The following is a 23,888-nucleotide window of genomic DNA, read 5'->3' as shown; positions in this document are numbered from 1 at the left end:
TAGAGCCACCCCAGCACCACATTTTGTTACGTTTCAGCTATTCTACTGATCTCATTCAAATACAACACAGGGATGCTGCACTACAGTAGAGCCACCCCGGCACCACATTTTGTTACGTTACAGCTATTCTACTGATCTCATTCAAATACAACACAGGGATGCTGCACTACAGTAGAGCCACCCCAGCACCACATTTTGTTACGTTACAGCTATTCTACTGATGTCATTCAAATACAACACAGGGATGCTGCACTACAGTAGAGCCACCCCAGCACCACATTTGCTCCTCAGAAGCAGATTTTCGCAGCTCCCCAGTGTTATTTTAATGGCCGTGGCCTGTGAAGCACGTGTTGAGGAAAATGTATTGGCAGGATGGGTTATAAGCTTGCCTGGCTTAATAAACCAATAGAAAAGTCCCAAAACTGCCAATCCATCTGGCACTCCAGGCAGACTGAAACAAATGCTCCAAGTATTGGGAGAGATGATTGAAGTATTTGAACCCTGGACTGTTTGTAGATATGGATAGTTGTAGGAATTACATATTACGTCACATTTTGGAAACAATTGTCTGACTTGTGATAACATTGTAGTACTATGGCGGCTTCTAACACATCATTTTGAAGGTTCCACTTAAGATGATAGTGTTACGTGGTCGTTTCACCTTCCTCTGCTGAATGCACTTATTGTGTGCGTTTCCATAATAGCGTCTGCTAGGCTTAATGACCAGGATGCAAAGTGCTCCTGTGCTGTGCGGCTCCAGGAAGAGAGTGTGGCTACATCCCAAATGCCACCGTATTCCCTTCATAGTGCTCTACTTTGACCACATGGGCCCTGGTTAAAAGTAGTGCGCTGAATAGGGTGCCATTTGGGATGTAGGATTAGTGTAGTCTTCTCCAGAAAGCTATTATAGTGTGTCCTCTATTGAAAGCTCCCCCCTCAACAATACACTTGGATAATAGTCATGTTATAATGGGATGGTGACTGTACAAATGGCTTTGGCGGCATACCAAATGGCACCCTATTCCCTACATAGTGCCCTACTTTTGACCAGGGCTCGTTCGCTCACATAAAACATCCTTGTGAAATGTAGATATTTAAAAAAAATCTGGTGTTAGTGCATAGCCTAAGTTTTAGGGCGTAACTGTACGCTGACCAAATTATACGCCAGTGGCCAAATGCTTTTGGGAACCTGGGCAGAAAAAGTTAACGTCGATCCACTGAGGCAAAAAGTACCATAGAAGAACATTAGCCTAAAGTTTGGTAAAGATTTGGGGAAGTGGTAAAGGAGGATGATGGCAGTGCCGGTAGTGCTGAACGATTAACTGACAATTCGTTTTTTTACCTCTGTTATTAGGCATAAACAACAAATTGACCGACATCGGTTCAATTACTTGAATTTCATTTAGTTTAGTTATTTTTGAGCCCAACGCAACGTTTCTTTAGAGAGAAATTAAATAATTCACAAGTCAAGAACTATGTTGGACCCAGGGCTGGAGGAAGTTGTAGTTTTCATTAAGCAAATATTCAACCTAGTTCAGTGCAGAAACATGGTAATTAACTACAATGACCATAAGCCATTGCACCTGTTTTTTTCTCTCGGACAGAGACTGGTCAAAGAGGAAAAGGCGAAGCGAGAGGTTTCATTCTTACCAAAATCCGTCCAAAATAAGCCCCATTCCTTTCTACGGGCTTATTTTGGACTGAAGCTTTTCTCCTGCCTTCCCGCCTTTGTTAGGGCGGAGACATGCCTGCTTCGTTAGGTTAGATACACAAAGACTGCATGAGAGAGGAATCTACACAACGATGAGAGGGACAGAGACCGTTTGTGAAAGTATAACTTATCTACTTTGAAGAACTAGTGAAAGGATTTTTTTAGACAGCTCTGCAGCATATTTAAGCAGGCTAGCTAAATAGGATGACTAAAGACAGTATGGGGAGAACAGAGATAACGTTAGATGGTCTGGCTGGCTGACTGCTACTGCCTGAGCAGAGATGAGATCATGACTTAAAGGAATGGAAAATAATACAATAAAATACAAATGAAGTAGTATACACAACTGAAATGTTTCATTTCATAGTAATTTTAAATGTTTCTATTGATATCTACCCAGTGTTTCCCAACCTTTTCCGGGTTAGTCTACCACCAACTGAATTTCTCTCTGCCAGGAGTACCCCTGAAGTACCCCCTCATGTGCATTTTACCTGTAGACCTATGGTCTCATGAGTCTACTCAAGTACGCCCTGTGGATAGGCCATGTACCCCGAGGGATCCTACGGGAGTGTCCCTGGTTGTGAACCACTGGTCTACCCAATGAGGACCTGACAGAGACAATGGGATATTTTCTATGTTTTGGCAATTGAATGGTCACTATTTTTAGTTTTGCAATTTCTGTTACAAAGCTCTAAAATCATTGTAATGTCATCATTTCACAATGCAAAAATATCGAAACGGAAATCATGATTATTTTTTTATAGTCTAACCGAAACCCAACCAACCTAAAATAAAGCACTACTGTCGGCTACTGTTCAGATAGATGGTTTAATGGGATAGTAGCCTGGAATCTGGACACTGACTGTAGGTCTGTAGCCTAATTATGTAATCCTACCGAAATGAAGTATTTCTTGCAGTAAAATAATTTACCAAATGTACATTTTGACTCGGGAACAGGAGTGGAGAAATATTTCTTTATTTCTTTAAGCATTCTTGAGAGAATGAATGTGCGGTTAGGGACCGTATGTAAAGGTGCTATCTTTATCAGCATCATAAAAGCTGATAGTATTTCAACCACATAAAATATGCATCCAAGCCGAACTGAAATCCTATCATAAACATGTTGGGTAGTTTTCACAGCTTTTAATTCCCTTAAAACCGGTCAAACTGACGTCATTTGGAGATTTTGCACTGAAAATCTTTCAATTTTTTAAATCAAATCAAAGTTTATTTGTCACGTGCGCCGAATACAACAGGTGTAGTAGACCTTACAGTGAAATGCTTACTTACAGGCTCTAACCAATAGTGCAAGAAAAAAAAGGTGTGTGTGTGTGTGTGTAGGTAAGTAAAGAAATAAAACAACAGTAAAAAGACATTTGAAAATAACAGTAGTAAGGCTATATACAGACACCAGTTAGTCAGGCTTATTGAGGTAGTATGTACATGTAGGTATGGTTAAAGTGACTATGCATATATGATGAACAGAGAGTAGCAGTAGCGTAAAAAGAGGGGTTGGCGGGTGGTGGGACACAATGCAGATAGCCCGGTTAGCCAATGTGCGGGAGCACTGGTTGGTCGGGCCAATTGAGGTAGTATGTACATGAATGTATAGTTAAAGTGACTATGCATATATGATAAACAGAGTAGCAGCAGCGTAAAAGAGGGGTTGGGGGGGCACATAGTCCGGGTAACCATTTGGTTACCTGTTCAGGAGTCTTATAGCTTGGGGGTAAAAACTGTTGAGAAGCCTTTTTGTCCTAGACTTGGCACTCCAGTACCGCTTGCCATGCGGTAGTAGAGAGAACAGTCTATGATAGGGATGGCTGGGGTCTTTGACAATTTTTAGGGCCTTTCTCTGACACCGCCTGGTGTAGAGGTCCTGGATGGCAGGCAGCTTTGCCCCAGTGATGTACTGGGCCGTACGCACTACGGTCGGACCTTGCGGCCGGAGGCCGAGCAATTGCTGTACCAGGCAGTGATGCAACCGGTCAGGATGCTCTCGATGTTGCAGCTGTAGAACCTTTTGACGATCTCAGGACCCATGACAAATCTTTTTAGTTTCCTGAGGGGGAATAGGCTTTGTCGTGCACTCTTCACGACTGTCTTAGTGTGTTTGGACCATTCTAGTTTGTTGTTGATGTGGACACCAAGGAACTTGAAGCTCTCAACCTGCTCCACTACAGCCCTGTCGATGAGATTGGGGGCGTGCTCGGTGCTCCTTTTCCTGTAGTCCACAATCATCTCCTTAGTCTTGGTTACGTTGAGGGATAGGTTATTATTCTGGCACCACCCGTCCAGGTCTCTGACCTCCTCCCTATAGGTTGTCTCGTCGTTGTCTGTGATCAGACCTACCACTGTTGTGTCGTCTGCAAACTTAATGATGGTGTTGGAGTCGTGCCTGGCCATGCAGTCGTGGGTGAACAGGGAGTACAGGAGGGGACTGAGCACGCACCCCTGGGGAGCTCCAGTGTTGAGGATCAGCGTGGCAGATGTGTTGCTACCTACCCTCACCACCTGGGGGCGGCCCATCAGGAAGTCCAGGATCCAGTTGCAGAGGGAGGTGTTTAGTCCCAGGTTCCTTAGCTTAGTGATGAGCTTTGAGGGTACTATGGTGTTGAACGCTGAGCTGTTGTCAATGAATAGTATTCTCACATAGGTGTTCCTTTTGTTCAGGTGGGAAAGGGCAGTGTGGAGTGCAACAGAAATTGCATCATCTGTGGATCTGTTTGGGCGGTATGCAAATTGGAGTGGGTCTAGGGTTTCTGGGATAATGGTGTTGATGTGAGCCATTACCAGCCTTTCAAAGCTATGCATGGCTACGGACGTGAGTGCTACGGGTCTGTAGTCATTTAGGCAGGTTGCCTTTGTGTTCTTGGGCACAGGGACTATGGTGGTCTGCTTGAAACATGTTGGTATTACAGACTCAATCAGGGACATGTTGAAAATGTCAGTGAAGACACCTGCCAGTTGGTCAGCACATGCCCAGAGCACACGTCCTTGTAATCCGTCTGGCACTGCAGCCTTGTGTATGTTGACCTGTTTAAAGGTCTTACTCACGTCGGCTACGGAGAGCGTGATCACACAGTCGTCGGGAACAGCTGATGCTCTCGTGCATGCCTCAGTGTTGCTTGCCTCGAAGCGAGCATAGAAGTGATTTAGCTCGTTTGGTAGGCTCGTGTCACTGGGCAGCTCGCGGCTGTGCTTCCCTTTGTAGTCTGTAATAGTTTGCAAGCCCTGCCACATCCGACGAGCGTCGTATTGACGCTTTGCCTGTTTGATGGTTCGTCGCAGGGCATAGCGGGATTTCTTATAAGCTTCTGGGTTAGAGTACCGTACCTTGAAAGCGGCAGCTCTACCCTTTAGCTCAGTGAGAATGTTGCCTGTAATCCATGGCTTCTGGTTGGGGTATGTACGTACAGTAACTGTGGGGACGACGTCCTCGATGCACTTATTGATAAAGCCAGTCACTGATGTGGTGTATTCCTCAATGTCATCGGAAGAATCCCGGAACATGTTCCAGTCTGTGATAGCAAAACAGTCCTGTAGTTTAGCATCTGCTTCATCTGACCACTTTTTTATAGACTGAGTCACTGGTGTTTCCTGCTTTAATTTTTGCTTGTAAGCAGGAATCAGGAGGATAGAGTTGTGGTCGGATTTACCAAGTGGAGGGAGAGCTTTGTACGCGTCTCTGTGTGTGGAGTACAGGTGATCTAGAATTTTTTTTCCTCTGGTTGCACATTTATCATGTTGATAGAGATTTGGTAGAACTGATTTAAGTTTCCCTGCATTAAAGTCTTCGGCCACTAGGAGCGCCGCCTCTGGGTGAGTGGTTTCCTGTTTGCTTATTTCCTTATACAGCTGACTGAGTGCAGTCTTAGTGCGAGCATCTGTTTGTGGTGGTAAAAAAACAGCCACGAAAGTATAGCTGAGAACTCTCTAGGCAAGTGGTGTGGCCTGGAATTTATGACAATATACTCTACTTCAGGCGAGCAAAATCTAGAGACTTCCCTGCCGGTGCAGCATATATCCCGCTAGCTGAATTTCCATGTCGTCATTCAGCCACGATTCCGTGAAACATAAGATATTACAGTTTTTGATGTCCCGTTGGTAGGATATTCGTGATCGTACCTGGTCTAGTTTATTGTCCAATGATTGCACGTTGGCGAGTAATATTTACGGTAACTACTCGCCTTCCGCGGGTCCTGACGAGGCATCTGGCTCTTCGTCCTCTGTACCTGCGTCGCTTCCTCTTGCGAATAACTGGGATGTCGGCCCTGCCGGGTGTTTGGAGAATATCATGTGAGTCTTGCTTGTTGTTGAAAAAATCTTTGTCTAATCCGAGGTGAGTGATCACTGTCCTGATATTCAGAAGCTCTTTTCTGCCGTAAGATACGGTTGCAGAAACATTATGTACAAAATAAGTTACAAATAACGCAAAACAAACCCACATAATGGCACAATTGGTTGGGCGCCCGTAAAACTGCTGCCATTTCTTCCGGCGCCATTTCCTATTGCATTTTCTTCCCGGTCCCTAAATGTCTTTGCTGCCCAAGAGAAAGAACTTTACTGACGTCAACTAGATTGAAGCATTCATTCTACTGATTCATTACATTAGTTTGGTGAACAAGGGTTTATTTAGTTTTATGAACTGAGTGGTTCGAGCCCTGAATGCTGATTGGCTAACAGCCATGGTATATCAGACCGTATGACAAAACATGTATTTTTACTGCTCTAATTACATTGGTAACCACTTTATAATAGCAATAAGGCACCTTGGGGGTTTGTGGTATATGGCCAGTATACCACGGCTAAGGGCTGTTTCAAGGCACTCCGCAATACATTGTGCTTAAGAACAGCCCTTAGCCGTGGTATATTGGCCATATACCACACCCACTCATGCCTTACTGCTTAATTCTAGGGCAACAAGTAATGACAGAAGAGAAGCTGCATGTATCTAATTATAAGTTGACAGACAAGTAGCCTACCAAAATGTTGGATATTATAAGCAGGAACATAAGCCTATCTAAAAGGCCTGTCAAAAAAATTGTGGGTGAAAAAACAGCTGACCCGTGCATCACTAACACACACACACACACACACTGCATCGCTGGTAAGCATTTCACTCTAAAGTCTACAGTAGTTGTATTCGGCATGTGATAAATAACATTTGATTTGACACATCCACACATACATAAACACCCCCCCCCCCCCCTCTGTCTGTCAGTATTACTCCCTGTTCTCTATCTGACCTGGTATGATCCTGTCGGTATTACTCCCTGTTCACTATCTGACCTGGTATGATCCTGTCGGTATTACTCCCTGTTCTCTATCTGACCTGGTATGATCCTGTCGGTATTACTCCCTACTCCCTGTTCTCTATCTGACCTGGTATGACCCTGTCCTAATTACTCCCTGTTCTCTATCTGACCTGGTATGATCCTGTCGGTATTACTCCCTGTCCTCTATCTGACCTGGTATGATCCTGTCAGTATTATTCCCTGTTCTCTATCTGACCTGGTATGATCCTGTCGGTATTACTCCCTGTTCTCTATCTGACCTGGTATGACCCTGTCGGTATTACTCCCTGTTCTCTATCTGACCTGGTATGACCCTGTCGGTATTACTCCTTATTCTCTATCTGACCTGGTATGATCCTGTCCTAATTACTCCCTGTTCTCTATCTGACCTGGTATGATCCTGTCCTAATTACTCCCTGTTCTCTATCTGACCTGGTATGACCCTGTCGGTATTACTCCCTGTTCTCTATCTGACCTGGTATGATCCTGTCCTAATTACTCCCTGTTCACTATCTGACCTGGTATGACCCTGTCGGTATTACTCCCTGTTCTCTATCTGACCTGGTATGACCCTGTCGGTATTACTCCCTGTTCTCTATCTGACCTGGTATGATCCTGTCCTAATTACTCCCTGTTCTCTATCTGACCTGGTATGACCCTGTCGGTATTACTCCCTGTTCTCTATCTGACCTGGTATGATCCTGTCGGTATTACTCCCTGTTCTCTATCTGACCTGGTATGATCCTGTCCTAATTACTCCCTGTTCTCTATCTGACCTGGTATGATCCTCAGTGTCTCTGTGCCTCAGGTCTGTCGAGTAGAAAGAAACCCCCTTGGCAGGCAGACCTCATCTCTCCTCTCAATTCAAGGGGCTTTATTGCCATGGGAAACATGTTAACATTGCCAAAGCAAGTGAAGTAGATAATATACAAAAGTGTAATAAACAATAACAAATGAACAGTAAACATTACACTCACAGATGTTCCAAAAGTATAAAGACATTTCAAATGTCATATTATGTATATATACAGTGTTGTAACAATGTGCAAATGGTTAAAGTACAAAAGGGAAAATAAATAAACATAAATATGGGTTGTATTTACAATGGTGTTTGTTCTTCACTGGTTGCCATTTTCTTGTGACTCAAAATTGGGATGGTTTTCAAATTCTTTGTGGACCTGTGTAATCTGAGGGAAATATGTGTCTCTAATATGGTCATACATTTGGCAGGAGGTTAGGAAGTGCAGCTCAGTTTCCACCTCATTTTGTGGGCAGTGTGCACATAGCCTGTCTTCTCTTGAGAGCCAGGTCTGCCTACGACGGCCTTTCTCAATAGCAGGGCTATGCTCACTGAGTCTGTACATAGCATTCCTTAAGTTTGGGTCGGTCACAGTGGTCAGGTATTCTGCCACTGTGTACTCTCTGTTTAGGGCCAAATAGCATTCTAGTTTGCTGTTTTTTTTGTTAATTCTTTCCAATGTGTCAAGTAATTATCTGTTTATTTCTCATGATTTGGTTAGGTCTAGTTGTGTTGCTGTCCTGGGGCTCTGTGGGGTCTGTTTGTGAACAGAGCCCCAGGACCAGCTTGCTTAGGGGACTCTTCTCCAGGTTCATCTCCCTGTAGGTGATATCTTTATTATGGAAGGTTTGGGAATCGCTTCCTTTTAGCTGTTTGTAGAATTTAATGGCTCTTTTCTAAATTTTGATAATTAGCGGGTATCGGCCTAATTCTGCTCTGCATGCATTATTTGGTGTTTTACATTGTACACGGAGGATATTTTTTCTCTTTCCATTCACTTAACCCCCACAGGTTGCTCTCTTTTTCTCACTCACTCACTCACTCACTCACTCACTCACTCACTCACTCACTCACTCACTCACTCACTCACTCACTCACTCACTCACTTCCTCCTCTCCTCTGTCACAGTGCCAACCTGTAATGGCTGATTCTACCATTACACTGAGAGGAGGGAGGGAGAGAGAGACCTAACTAGCCTGTATTAGTTCAGCGAGAGATAGAAAGGGGGAGAGTGAAGGATGTTAGTGAAGAGGAAACATGCCATCCCACACACAGTATGCTACAGTAGAAAAGGCCTGGCCACCATCAGCCTAATGATCCAGCCAGGACCCCTTCCTTCCCCTGATGGCTGCCACCTGCTGCAGAAGCACACACACGCTGCTAGCAGATCCCAGGCCACCCATGGACTAGTTGGGGACAATTACTGTACATACCACAGATTTTCTCTCATCAGATCCATACCGTGTCAGCCCAGACATATCATTGGCCACCCATGGACTAGTAGGACCATTGAAACTACATACCTCTTATCTGATTATTATTATTATTATTATTTAAATCCATACTGTATCACCTCAGGCATATCTGTGGCCACCTGGGGGCTAGCATGGGCCATTGAAGCTGTGCATATCACTTCAGGCGTATCTCTGATCCTAGTTTAGCACTCCTACTCTGAGACACTTGATAAATACAGGCCCGGAGTTGTAACCTGATCAGGAAAACTCCTGGTCCCTAATGTTAAGAACTACAAATACCACAGCATCTGTGTCTTGTTTCTCTTGACACACATTTGGGACAGATCTAGGATCAGCTTCCCCTCTTCCTTTCCTAACCTTAACCATTAGTGTGGGAAACTGACCATAGATTGGCATCTAGGGGAAACTTCATCCTAGACCGTTCATATTGGAACAGTTGAGTTCAGCTCCATTGAGCCAGCCTGACCTAGATCTTTGTGTACATGCTACATAAGTAAAACTATGCATAATCATGTTCCGTTTACTTCGCCGACTGCTTTGCCATCTTAACTGCTTACAATCTTTCTGCATGTCTTCTAAATAGCAACTTATTCCCTATATAGTGCACTGCTTTTGACCAGTATCCTATGGGCTAAGATCTGCCTTCTCTGCAAAGGAAAACATACCTTATTCAATGGCCTCTACTATCATCTGTGTCCCAAATGGCACCTATTCCCTACATCCAGTACCAGTCAAAAGTTTGGACACACTTACTCATTCAAGGGTTTTTCTTTATTTGTACTAGTTTCTACATTGTAGAATAATAGTGAAAACATCAAAACTATGAAATAACACATGCAATCATGTAGTAAACAAAAAACAGTTAAACAAATCATAATATATTATATTTTTTAGATTCTTCAAAGTAGCCCCCCTTTGCCTTGATGACAGCTTTACACACTCTTGGCATTCTGTCAACCAGCTTCACCTGGAATGCTTTTCCAACAGTCTTGAAAGAGTTCCCACATATACTGATCACTCGTTGGCTGCTTTTCCTTCACTCTGCGGTCCAACTCATCCCATCTCAATTGGGTTGAGGTCGGGTGATTGTGGAGGACAGGTCATCTGATGCAGCACTCCATCACTCTCCTTCTTGGTCAACAAGCCCTTACACAGCCTGTTTTTTTGGAATGAGTAGGTGTGCCTAAACTTTTAACTGGTACTGTATATAGTGATCTACTTTTGACTGGGGGTGTTTGGTCTGTTGTATAGTGTACAGTACAAATATCAGGTATATTATATGTTTATGAGTAGTCTGTTGCAGATGGTACATGTTTGTGTTTTACATGAATAGCCTTCAATGCAGACACTTCAAACAATTTCCTTTTGGCTGTTTTAGATACGACACTATGTGTCTATTTCCCTTCTCGGTTCAACTTAAGGGGCTTTATTGGCATGGGAAACATATGTTAACATTGCCAAAGCATATGAAATAGATAATAAACAAAAGTGAAATAAACAATATAAAATGTACACTCACAAAAGACATGTCATATGTCTATCTACAGTGTTGTAACGATGTGAAAATAGTACAAAAGGGAACATGAATAAACATAAATATGGGTTGTGTTTACAATGGTGTTTGTTCTTCACTGGTTGCCCTTTTCTTGTGGCAACAGGTCACAAATCGTGCTGCTGTGATTGCACGCTGGTATTTCACCCAATAGAAATGGGAGTTTATCAAAATTCGATTTGTTTTTTAATTCTTTGTTGGTCTGTAATCTGAGGGAAATATGTCTCTCTAATATGGTCATACATTTGGCAGGAGGTTAGGAAGTGCAACTCAGTTTCCACCTCGTTTTATGGGCAGTGTGCACATAGCATGTCTTCTTGAGAGACAGGTCTGCCTATGGCGGCCTTTCTCAGTAGCAAGGCTATGTTCACTGTACATAGTCACAGTGGTCTCTCTGTCTCTCTGTGTTTCTCTTTCTGAATCAGCTTCAGGGGGTTCCTGGCTGACACTCCTACATGCCTCCACAGCTATGGTTATGCTTTGTTACCATGGCACCCACCATCAATTTAGGTCTCAGTAGTAGTTCTGAGATTGCTCGTAGGAGTGAGAGGGCAACCTCTGTTTCTACCTCACCCCGTTCTTTCTCTCGCCCTCTCTCGCCCCTTCGTTTCTGACTCTCTCTCCATCTGTCTGTGTCTCTCTCTCCACAAACAGTCTTGACCTGGTGTTTTAAATGTCCTCATGTCTGATTGGCTGGTGATGTCAGTGGGTTTTATTAATGGCTCTGGGCAGTTGCTGGGCAGAATACACACACTAGCATGCAGAATACACACACTAAAACATCCTCTCTCATTAACAGTATGAGGAACCTAGATGTTCTGTTTCTTTTTATTAAAGCAGCAGTCATCCTGTAAACTCATTGTTCTGTATGTTTAATTATTTATAAGAGATAGCAAAACATCTAGAACAGAACTTGGAAAGAGTTTCATCATGGAACAACAAGACTGTTGAGTTAACACATGAACCAGTGTACAAAAGAGTGAAACCAATGTGTTCTGTGTTCATGTCCTGTAGAATCTTGCAAGTGTGACGAAAGCAGAATTCTAAGTTTATCAAGTGAGAATTCTCGAACAAATGTGACCCAAACATTTTTTGATCTCAGCAACACAATAGCACGTGCAGCAAAGACTAAGAAGCAAAGTCAGACTTCAACCAACCACCCAAAATGTTCCAGTATGGATGAAGGGCTGACGTCAAAGCAGAAAGCAAATACCCATTGTGCTCTCGTGACATTTTTATGCACTCCGACTAAAATGGAAAGACTGCAACCAAAATCCTCAGCATGGTATGATGCTGATGAAGACTGTTTCACGAACAGCTTTAGTATCAATATCGTCTCATTTTCCACATATTTAAAACAGATATATATCACACACACACGCACACAACCAGCTTATAACACACTTAAAAGGCTTGTGGTTTTGAGAGAATCCTACTTTAACGTTGAGAAGCTTGCGAAGCCATTACTTTATAACCACTGCAACGGAGGCCAGAGACCACAACGCATGGCTTTCCCATTATTGCCCATGAGCGACTGATTTGACCTCATCAAGAAAAACACGGCAGCTCTGCTGTGGTCGCTTTGTTAAAGAATGTAGCTACGCAGTACGCTTATGAATGCAACGGGTTGGAATTGTTGAACGTCGAGCAAATAAGTGAATCTCGGGTGAAATGGAATAAGAGGGGGATGAGCGTGTGTGTTTGCATGAGCGTGTGTGCAGTGCACGCAGGTATGTGTGTTGTTCGAAAGAGTGTGTGTGTGGGGTGACAAATTGCAGGAGTCACACCTCACACTAAAAGCAGCATTCCACAAGTAGTCCTTCAGTACAAAACATTGTTCCATTTCTCCCATGTTGCGGTCTTCATGGCAAGCCTGTATTCGTTTAGGCCCGTTTCTGTCTAATTTATACAAAACGTAATCAACCTGCCCACCCCCCTATAGTCTTTGTAAATGAGCAGAGCTTGTTTTATTGTTTGTTTATGTCCCAAATAGCACCCTATTCCCTGTGGGCCCTGGTCAAAAGTAGTGCACTGTATAGGGAATAGGGTGCCGTTGGGGACGGAACCTAAATTATGGGATAGTTTAAGCGGTCGGTCTTCAGGGAGCTGAGCTTGTGTGGATGGCCACTACTGTCAATCATGGCTTCCAGCTGTATCAATGTAGTCACTTTGAAGCTCTCTCTCTCTCACACACACACACACACACCACTCACCGCAATGACTCTGCAGTGTGCCATTTCAAACGACACACCCACGTGCCTTGAGTTTGTGGTGGCCAGAGCAATTTTAGAGTAATTGTTATTCCGTTTTTCCAGCTTGGCCCGGAGACACCACCTATGTTGTCGTAATTGATCAAATTTAACCTTTGCATATTTTCCATCGCCGGTAGGTAATTAGAACATAGTTTCTCAGTGAGGGAAGTTAGCAGCACAAATAACCATCATGCGATGACAGGACTTGGTAGGATGAGGTACAAACCTGACCTCTTGACTCCATGCTGCATCCCAAATGGCACCCTATTGCCTAGTGCACTACTTTTGACCAGAGCCCTGGTCCCATATAACTACTGCTGGACACACTGTTCACACGCTGTCTGGACACACCATGTACACACACATACAGTACCAGTCAAAAATGTGGACACCTACTCATTCAAGGGTTTTCTTTATTTTTACTATTTTCTGTACTACTCTCTGTACTTTGCTCTATTCAACTTTCCCACGTTCCTGACTAGTCTCGCAGTCCATGCCGCTCAAAAACACTCCCACAGCATGATGCTGCCACCACCATGCTTCGCCGTAAGGATGGTGCCAGATTTCCTCCAGACGTGACGCTTGGCATTCAGGCCAAAGAGTTTAATCTTGGTTTCAGAGAATCTTGTTCAGTCTTGGACCAGAGAATATTGTTTGTCATGGTCTGAGAGTCGTGCTGTCATGTGTCTTTTACTGAGGAAGGGCTTTCGTCTGGCCACTGTACCATAAAGGATGGTGGAGTGCTGCAGAGATGGTTGTCCTTCTGGAAGGTTCTTCCATCACCACAGAGGAACTCTGGAGCGCTGTCAGGGTGACCATCGGGTTCTTGGTCACCTCCCTGACCAAGGCCCTTCTCTCCCGATTGCTCAGTTTAGCCAGGCGGCCAGCCCTGGGAAGTCTTGGTGATTCCAAACTTCTTCTATTTAAGAATGATTGAGGCCACTGTGTTCTTGGGGACTTTCAGTGCTGTAAAAAATGTTTGGGTACCCTTCCCAGGTTCTGTGCCTCGACACAATCCTGTCTCGGAGCTCTACAGACAATTCCTTCGACCTCATGTCCTGGTTTTTGCTCTGACATGCACTGTCAACTGTGGGAACTTATATAGACAGGTGTCTGCCTTTCCAAATCATGTCCAATCAATTGAATTTACCACAGGTGGACTCCAAGTTGTAGAAACATCTCTAGGATGATCAGTGGAAACAGGATGCACCTGAGCTCAAATTCGAGTCTCATTGCAAAGGATCTGAATAGTTATGTGAATAAGGTATTTCTGTTTTTTATTTTTTAAACATTTGCAAATATTTGTAAAAACCTTTTTTCGCTTTATCATGATGGGGTATTGTGTGTAGATTTGATGAGGGGGGGGGGGGGGGGGGGGAATAATTTAATCAATTTTAGAGTAAGGCTGTAACATAACAAAATGTGGAAAAAGTCAAGGGGTCTTAATACTTTCTGAATGCACTGTATGATGGATTTTTGGCCAGGGCTCACTTGGAAAAAGAGATTTAAAAGTTTCAGTGTGACTTCTCTGGTTAAATTAAGGATGAATCAAATTAAACAGAGCGGTGCTAGTTGCTAGGCTATGTTACCCTGCTATAAAGACTTGGTTTAGTGGGTTGTTACATTTCTGTTTTGATGTGTCATGTCTAATATAATGTGTATTCATTGGCCCAAACAATGGACAGTGTTCAGTAGGGCAAACAATAGCAAAACGTTTTGCAATGGAATATTTTCAAAACATTTTCTACCTACTGAACAGGTGTGTTTGTGTGTGTGTGTGTGTGTGTGTGTGTGTGTGTGTGTGTGTGTGTGTGTGTGTGTGTGTGTGTGTGTGTGTGTGTGTGTGTGTGTGTGCGCACACAGGCCGTTGACCCAGGAGGAGATGGCCCAGCGCAGGGAGCTGGCCAGACAGAGACACACTGAGAGACTGGCAGCCATTCAGCAGACGGAAAGTGGGGAGGGAAATGCCCAATCAGGAAGTACAACACCGGCAACCACTCCTGGTGGAGACAACACCATAGGCAAGTGTCTCTCACATACACACACACCCACCCACTCTTACCTTGCTAAAACCCCAACCCCTGGCCTCTTTTTCCCTAGTGGTTTGGAAGCTCTGGCCAGTTCCAATAACCAATATGTTCATGGTGATACCACTGATACCAGTGTATGTCTCCATTGTCTTCCCTGACATGCAGGTAGTGAGGGTGTCTCAGGCCAGATGCAGGGCCTGCCTCTGAAGGCTAAACCAGAGGAGGAGGAGGGGAAGGAGACGTTCGTAGCCTTCGCTAGAGTCTACAGCGGGGTGGTCCGCAGAGGACAGAAGGTGTTTGTGATGGGGCCCAAGTACGACCCTGCTCAAGGCCTGCGCATGGTAAGGATGTACACACTTACAGGCAGGCACACACACACACACACACACAGGCATGTGGACACACACACGTACACACACACACAAAACACATTTTCTGCTCAATTTGCAATATTCACCAGACAAAACAATAACTGTTCTGAAGATGAACCCAAATGCTGTTTGTTCAAAGAGCAACAATCATAAATGTTCTGCGTGTTTGTTTCCATCTCAAGATGTGTATTCCAAGGTTAAAGATAACATTGACTTCTATGATGAGGGCTGTGTTCCTCTGTGGCCTGGGCAACAGTAGTGTACTGTAGGGAATAGGGTGCCATTTGAAGATCTAATGTTCTCTCTCTCTGTCTGTCTGTCAGCTCCCAGAGGGCAGTACTAGTGTGAGTGTCTGTCTCCCTCCCGTCCCTCACCTGGCCTGCTGCACCATGGACAGCCTCTACCTGCTGATGGGCAGAGAGCTGGAGGAACTAGAAGAGGTGCCATCAGGGAACGTACTGGGTAGGTACACAAACACCTACACCTACTTGAAGTGAATGATCTTTTGAAAGGTTCATGCATAATAGGATATTAACTTGTTATCCAATGTTCTTTTTACTGCACGAATAAAGGTGAAAGTTACATCTTTCAGAGTTCTTTGAAAGGCCTAGTGCAGTCAGACATGATTTTCCTGTGTTTTCTATATATATGTCCACGCTGAGGTTGGAATAACGTTGTGAAAAAGATGGTAATGTGTACGCGCTGTTTGAAAAGATTTCTGCCTGTTTTTGTGGGAGGGATTTTTGGCCTTCCATGGTGACATCACCATGTGATAAATTAGTAGTACTGCTACTGAAGCCAGGAGGGACGAGGCAACAATAATACAACGATTTGTCTGTCTCAAATGGCACCCTATTCCCTACAGTACACTACTGTTGCCCAGGCCACAGAGGAACACAGCCCTCATCTAGACCAAAGAGAGTTCCAATCCTCTCTGCTGATAAGAGCAAATTTTCAGTTTTACCCTCCCCACTCATACCACACCCAGACAGTCCTAGCAAAATTCTTGCTTGAGAAATTGCACTTTGCTAAGAAGCAATTTTTTGTTTGATTTTGATTTTTTTATTGAAAACAATCACAGTCAGGTACTTAATTGTTACCCAGAAATAATTTGAGATTAAAAACGCTGCATTGGACCTTTAAAGCTGGAATCCTTAGTTGCTACATAATTTTAAAAAAACGTCTAAATTAATGATACATTGATTCTGGAAGAATATAACTTATAGCTTCTTTTACTCCAATGTTTGTAAACAATGTGAATGTAAACACTGTACCGCCTCAACATGGTTGAAACTATCATTTTAATACTATGGATGGTTGGTCCTTGCATCCTTAGCTCTGTCTATGAATTTGATTTGAGTGGTTACATTTCTCCAGGCCCATCCCTCGGTTTTTCACCAAAACAGAACTGTGTGTGTGTGTGTGTGTGTGTGTGTGTGTGTGTGTGTGTGTGTGTGTGTGTGTGTGTGTGTGTGTGTGTGTGTGTGTGTGTGTGTGTGTGTGTGTGTGTGTGTGTGTGTGTGTACACACACACGTGATCACTTTGCAGATCTCTACATTCAATTACTGAAAGGGAAACCTTTTGCCTTCCCTATACCATTAGTACATTATGAGATAGACGTGCATTAGCCATATTGACTGTACAGCAGCTGTCTAATGCCCATATCGTGGAGAAGATGATTTATCATGTAGTTGTCCTGTCAACACCAGGCTACACATCCAGTTCATCATGTAGTTGTCCTGTCAACATCAGGCTACACATCCAGTTCATCGTGTAGTTGTCCTGTCAACACCAGGCTACACATCCAGTTCATCGTGTAGTTGTCCTGTCAACATCAGGCTACACATCCAGTTCATCGTGTAGTTGTCCTGTCAACACCAGGCTACACATCCAGTTCATCGTGTAGTTGTCCTGTCAACATCAGGCTACACATCCAGTTCATCGTGTAGTTGTCCTGTCAACACCAGGCTACACATCCAGTTCATCGTGTAGTTGTCCTGTCAACACCAGGCTACACATCCAGTTCATCATGTAGTTGTCCTGTCAACACCAGGCTACACATCCAGTTCATCATGTAGTTGTCCTGTCAACATCAGGCTACGCATCCAGTTCATCATGTAGTTGTCCTGTCAACATCAGGCTACACATCCAGTTCATCATGTAGTTGTCCTGTCAACACCAGGCTACACATCCAGTTCATCATGTAGTTGTCCTGTCAACACCAGGCTACACATCCAGTTCATCATGTAGTTGCCATGTCAACACCAGGCTACGCATCCAGTTCATCATGTAGTTGTCCTGTCAACATCAGGCTACGCATCCAGTTCATCATGTAGTTGTCCTGTCAACATCAGGCTACACATCCAGTTCATCATGTAGTTGTCCTGTCAACACAAGGCTACGCATCCAGTTCATCATGTAGTTGACCTGTCAACATCAGGCTACGCATCCAGCTCATCATGTAGGTGTCCTGTCAACATCAGGCTACACATCCAGTTCATCATGTAGTTGTCCTGTCAACACCAGGCTACACATCCAGTTCATCATGTAGTTGTCCTGTCAACACCAGGCTACACATCCAGTTCATCATGTAGTTGTCCTGTCAACACCAGGCTACAAATCCAGTTCATCGTGTAGTTGTCCTGTCAACATCAGGCTACACATCCAGTTCATCGTGTAGTTGTCCTGTCAACATCAGGCTACACATCCAGTTCATCGTGTAGTTGTCCTGTCAACACCAGGCTACACATCCAGTTCATCGTGTAGTTGTCCTGTCAACACCAGGCTACACATCCAGTTCATCCTGTAGTTGTCCTGTCAACATCACGCTACACATCCAGTTCATCATGTAGTTGTCCTGTCAACACCAGGCTACACATCCAGTTCATCATGTAGTTGTCCTGTCAACATCAGGCTACACATCCAGTTCATCATGTAGTTGTCCTGTCAACACCAGGCTACACATCCAGTTCATCATGTAGTTGTCCTGTCAACACCAAGCTACACATCCAGTTCATCCTGTAGTTGTCCTGTCAACACCAGGCTACACATCCAGTTCATCCTGTAGTTGTCCTGTCAACACCAGGCTACACATCCAGTTCATCCTGTAGTTGGCCTGTCAACATCAGGCTACACATCCAGTTCATCATGTAGTTGTCCTGTCAACACCAGGCTACACATCCAGTTCATCATGTAGTTGTCCTGTCAACACCAGGCTACACATCCAGTTCATCGTGTAGTTGTCCTGTCAACATCAGGCTACACATCCAGTTCATCGTGTAGTTGTCCTGTCAACACCAGGCTACACATCCAGTTCATCGTGTAGTTGTCCTGTCAACACCAGGCTACACATCCAGTTCATCATGTAGTTGTCCTGTCAACACCAGGCTACACATCCAGTTCATCATGTAGTTGTCCTGTCAACACCAAGCTACACATCCAGTTCATCCTGTAGTTGTCCTGTCAACACCAGGCTACACATCCAGTTCATCCTGTAGTTGGCCTGTCAACATCAGGCTACACATCCAGTTCATCATGTAGTTGTCCTGTCAACACCAGGCTACACATCCAGTTCATCATGTAGTTGTCCTGTCAACACCAGGCTACACATCCAGTTCATCGTGTAGTTGTCCTGTCAACATCAGGCTACACATCCAGTTCATCGTGTAGTTGTCCTGTCAACACCAGGCTACACATCCAGTTCATCGTGTAGTTGTCCTGTCAACACCAGGCTACACATCCAGTTCATCGTGTAGTTGTCCTGTCAACACCAGGCTACACATCCAGTTCATCGTGTAGTTGTCCTGTCAACACCAGGCTACACATCCAGTTCATCATGTAGTTGTCCTGTCAACACAAGGCTACGCATCCAGTTCATCATGTAGTTGTCCTGTCAACATCAGGCTACACATCCAGTTCATCGTGTAGTTGTCCTGTCAACACCAGGCTACACATCCAGTTCATCCTGTAGTTGTCCTGTCAACATCAGGTTACACATCCAGTTCATCATGTAGTTGTCCTGTCAACATCACGCTACACATCCAGTTCATCATGTAGTTGTCCTGTCAACACCAGGCTACACATCCAGTTCATCATGTAGTTGCCCTGTCAACACCAGGCTACACATCCAGTTCATCATGTAGTTGTCCTGTCAACACCAGGCTACACATCCAGTTCATCATGTAGTTGTCCTGTCAACACCAGGCTACACATCCAGTTCATCGTGTAGTTGTCCTGTCAACATCAGGCTACACATCCAGTTCATCGTGTAGTTGTCCTGTCAACACCAGGCTACACATCCAGTGCATCATGTAGTTGTTCTGTCAACACCAGGCTACACATCCAGTTCATCCTGTAGTTGTCCTGTCAACATCAGGTTACACATCCAGTTCATCATGTAGTTGGCCTGTCAACATCACGCTACACATCCAGTTCATCATGTAGTTGTCCTGTCAACATCAGGCTACACATCCAGTTCATCATGTAGTTGTCCTGTCAACACCAGGCTACACATCCAGTTCATCATGTAGTTGTCCTGTCAACATCAGGCTACACATCCAGTTCATCATGTAGTTGTCCTGTCAACACCAGGCTACACATCCAGTTCATCATGTAGTTGTCCTGTCAACACCAGGCTACACATCCAGTTCATCATGTAGTTGTCCTGTCAACACCAGGCTACACATCCAGTTCATCATGTAGTTGTCCTGTCAACACCAGGCTACACATCCAGTTCATCATGTAGTTGTCCTGTCATCACCAGGCTACACATCCAGTTCATCATGTAGTTGTCCTGTCAACACAAGGCTACACATCCAGTTCATCATGTAGTTGTCCTGTCAACATCAGGCTACGCATCCAGCTCATCATGTAGGTGTCCTGTCAACATCAGGCTACGCATCCAGTTCATCATGTAGTTGTCCTGTCAACACCAGGCTACACATCCAGTTCATCATGTAGTTGTCCTGTCAACACCAGGCTACACATCCAGTTCATCATGTAGTTGTCCTGTCAACACCAGGCTACACATCCAGTTCATCATGTAGTTGTCCTGTCAACACCAGGCTACACATCCAGTTCATCGTGTAGTTGTCCTGTCAACATCAGGCTACACATCCAGTTCATCGTGTAGTTGTCCTGTCAACATCAGGCTACACATCCAGTTCATCGTGTAGTTGTCCTGTCAACACCAGGCTACACATCCAGTTCATCGTGTAGTTGTCCTGTCAACACCAGGCTACACATCCAGTTCATCCTGTAGTTGTCCTGTCAACATCAGGTTACACATCCAGTTCATCATGTAGTTGTCCTGTCAACATCACGCTACACATCCAGTTCATCATGTAGTTGTCCTGTCAACACCAGGCTACACATCCAGTTCATCATGTAGTTGCCCTGTCAACACCAGGCTACACATCCAGTTCATCATGTAGTTGTCCTGTCAACACCAGGCTACACATCCAGTTCATCATGTAGTTGTCCTGTCAACACCAGGCTACACATCCAGTTCATCGTGTAGTTGTCCTGTCAACATCAGGCTACACATCCAGTTCATCGTGTAGTTGTCCTGTCAACACCAGGCTACACATCCAGTGCATCATGTAGTTGTTCTGTCAACACCAGGCTACACATCCAGTTCATCCTGTAGTTGTCCTGTCAACATCAGGTTACACATCCAGTTCATCATGTAGTTGGCCTGTCAACATCACGCTACACATCCAGTTCATCATGTAGTTGGCCTGTCAACACCAGGCTACACATCCAGTTCATCATGTAGTTGTCCTGTCAACACCTGGCTACACATCCAGTTCATCATGTAGTTGTCCTGTCATCACCGGGCTACACATCCAGTTCATCATGTAGTTGTCCTGTCAACATCGGGCTACACATCCAGTTCATCATGTAGTTGTCCTGTCAACACCGGGCTACACATCCAGTTCATCATGTAGTTGTCCTGTCAACATCGGGCTACACATCCAGTTCATCATGTAGTTGTCCTGTCAACACCGGGCTACACATCCAGTTCATCATGTAGTTGTCCTGTCAACACCAGGCTACACATCCAGTTCATCGTGTAGTTGTCCTGTCAACACCAGGCTACACATCCAGTTCATCATGTAGTTGTCCTGTCAACACCAGGCTACACATCCAGTTCATCATGTAGTTGTCCTGTCAACACCGGGCTACACATCCAGTTCATCATGTAGTTGTCCTGTCAACACCAGGCTACACATCCAGTTTATCATGTAGTTGTCCTGTCAACATCAGGCTACACATCCAGTTCATCATGTAGTTGTCCTGTCAACACCAGGCTACACATGAACATAAGTTTCAACAACTGAGACAAACTGAACAAGTTCCACAGACATGTGACTAACAGAAATTGAATAATTTGTCCCTGAACAAAGGGGGGTCAAAAGTAACAGTCAGTATCTGGTGTGGCCACCAGCTGCATTAAGTACTGCAGTGCGTCTCCTCCTCATGGACTGCACCGGATTTGCCAGTTCTTGCTGTGAGATGTTACCCCACTCTTCCACCAAGGCACCTACAAGTTCCCGGACATTTCTGGGGAGAATGGCCCTAGCCCTCATCCTCCGATCCAATAGTTCCCAGATGTGCTCGATGGGATTGAGGTCTGGGCTCTTCGCTGGCCATTGCAGGACACTGACATTCCTGTCTTGCAGGAAGTCACGCACCGAACGAGCAGTGTGGCTGGTGGCATTGTCATGCTGGAGGGTCATGTCAGGATGAGCCTGCAGGAAGGGTACCACATGAGGGAGGAGGATGTCTTCCCTGTAACGCACAGCTTTTGAGATTTCCTGCAATGACAGCAAGCTCAGTCCGATGATGCTGTGACACACCACCCCAGACCATGACGGACCCTCCACCTCCAAATCAATCCCGCTCCAGAGTACAGGCCTCGGTGTAACGCTCATTCCTTCGACGATAAACGAGAATCCGACCATCACCCCTGGTGAGACAAAATCGCAACTCGTCAGTGAAGAGCACTTTTTGCCAGCCCTGTCTGGTCCAGTGATGGTGGGTTTGTTGCCGGTGATGTCTGGTAAGGACATGCCTTACAACAGGCCTACAAGCACTCAGTCCAGCCTCTGTCTGCAATAAGCTGAGAGTCTTAGCACTGATGGAGGGATTGTGCGTTCCTGGTGTAACTCGGGCAGTTGTTGTTGCCATCCTGTACCTGTCCTGCAGGTGTGATGTTCGGATGTACTGATCCTGTGCAGGTGTTGTTACATGTGGTATGACACTGCGAGGACTATCAGCTGTCCATCCAGTCTCCCTGTAGAGCTGTCTTAGGCACGTTCACGCAGATGAGCAGGGACCCTGGGTATCTTTCTTTTGGTGTATTTCAGAGTCAGTAGAAAGGCCTCTTTAGTGTCTTTAGTTTTCATAACTGTGACATTAATTGCCTTCCGTCTGTAAGCTGTTAGTGTCTTAACGACCGTTCCACAGGTTCATTCATTGTTTATGGTTCATTGAACAAGCATGGGAAACAGTGTTTAAACCCTTTACAATGAAGATCTGTGAAGTTATTTGGATTTTTTACAAATTATCTTTGAAAGACAGGGTCCTGAAAAGGGGACGTTTCTTTTTTGTTGCTGAGTTTAGTACACTACCGTTGGGCCACCATTGGTGAAGAGTAGTGCACTATGTTGGCAATAGGGTGCCTTTTCGGGACGCTACCCTAAGGCTCCGCTGAGTGCTGCTAGTATGAAGCTATCATCATGTTGTCTATGTGCCGGTCATTACAAGCCTATAAAGAGCAATGGGAGGTTTATTTTGTCTGATGAAGAGCCACTCTGCGTCCCAAATAGTACCCGATCTCTCTCTTGTTTTCTGCACTGCTTTTGACTGGGCCCATAGAGCTCTGGTCAAAAGCAGTGCACTATATAGGTAATAGGGATAATAGACTATGCATTATCGTCCAGTTTAATCTGCTTGGATAATGGACGCTATAGAGATCTGACAATTCAATAATGTTTCTACAAATGCATTGTTTTGTTATGCATCTTAATGTCTGATCAGCTGATCAGCTTTTCCTGACCAAGATGAACGATTTTCTATCATATTGCTAGGATACCAATGTCCATTCTAGTGTTTTATATGTAATTGTAAACTGGGCGGTTCGAGCCCTGAATGCTAATTTGACTGACTGCCGTGGTATATCAGACCGTATACCACGGGTATGACAACATTTTATTTTTACTGCTCTAATTACGTTGCTAACCAGTTTATAATAGCAATAAGGCACCTCAGGGGTTTGTGATATATGGCCAATACCCCCATGGCTAAGGGCTGTATCCAGGCACTCCGCATTGCGTCGTGCTTAAGAACAGCCCTTAGCCATGGTATATTGGCCATATACCACACCCCATCGTGCCT

At 44.6% G+C, this 23,888-nt stretch overlaps 1 protein-coding gene across 1 annotated transcript in view; it reads left to right on the top strand.

The window, feature by feature from the left end:
• Positions 1-23,888, top strand: part of efl1 (elongation factor like GTPase 1) — a 97,792-nt gene that overhangs the window by 12,409 nt on the left and 61,495 nt on the right. Inside the window, exons 13-15 of the mRNA XM_038969583.1 lie at positions 14,950-15,107; positions 15,282-15,457; positions 15,811-15,949. Coding sequence (XP_038825511.1) covers positions 14,950-15,107; positions 15,282-15,457; positions 15,811-15,949 — 473 coding nt within the window. The remainder of the gene's footprint in view (positions 1-14,949; positions 15,108-15,281; positions 15,458-15,810; positions 15,950-23,888) is intronic.

Source organism: Salvelinus namaycush, chromosome 30 (assembly GCF_016432855.1).
Source record: "Salvelinus namaycush isolate Seneca chromosome 30, SaNama_1.0, whole genome shotgun sequence".
Lineage (NCBI taxonomy): Eukaryota > Metazoa > Chordata > Actinopteri > Salmoniformes > Salmonidae > Salvelinus > Salvelinus namaycush.
Note: the sequence above shows the minus strand (reverse complement) of the source record. Positions and strands in the feature narration are given on the sequence as shown.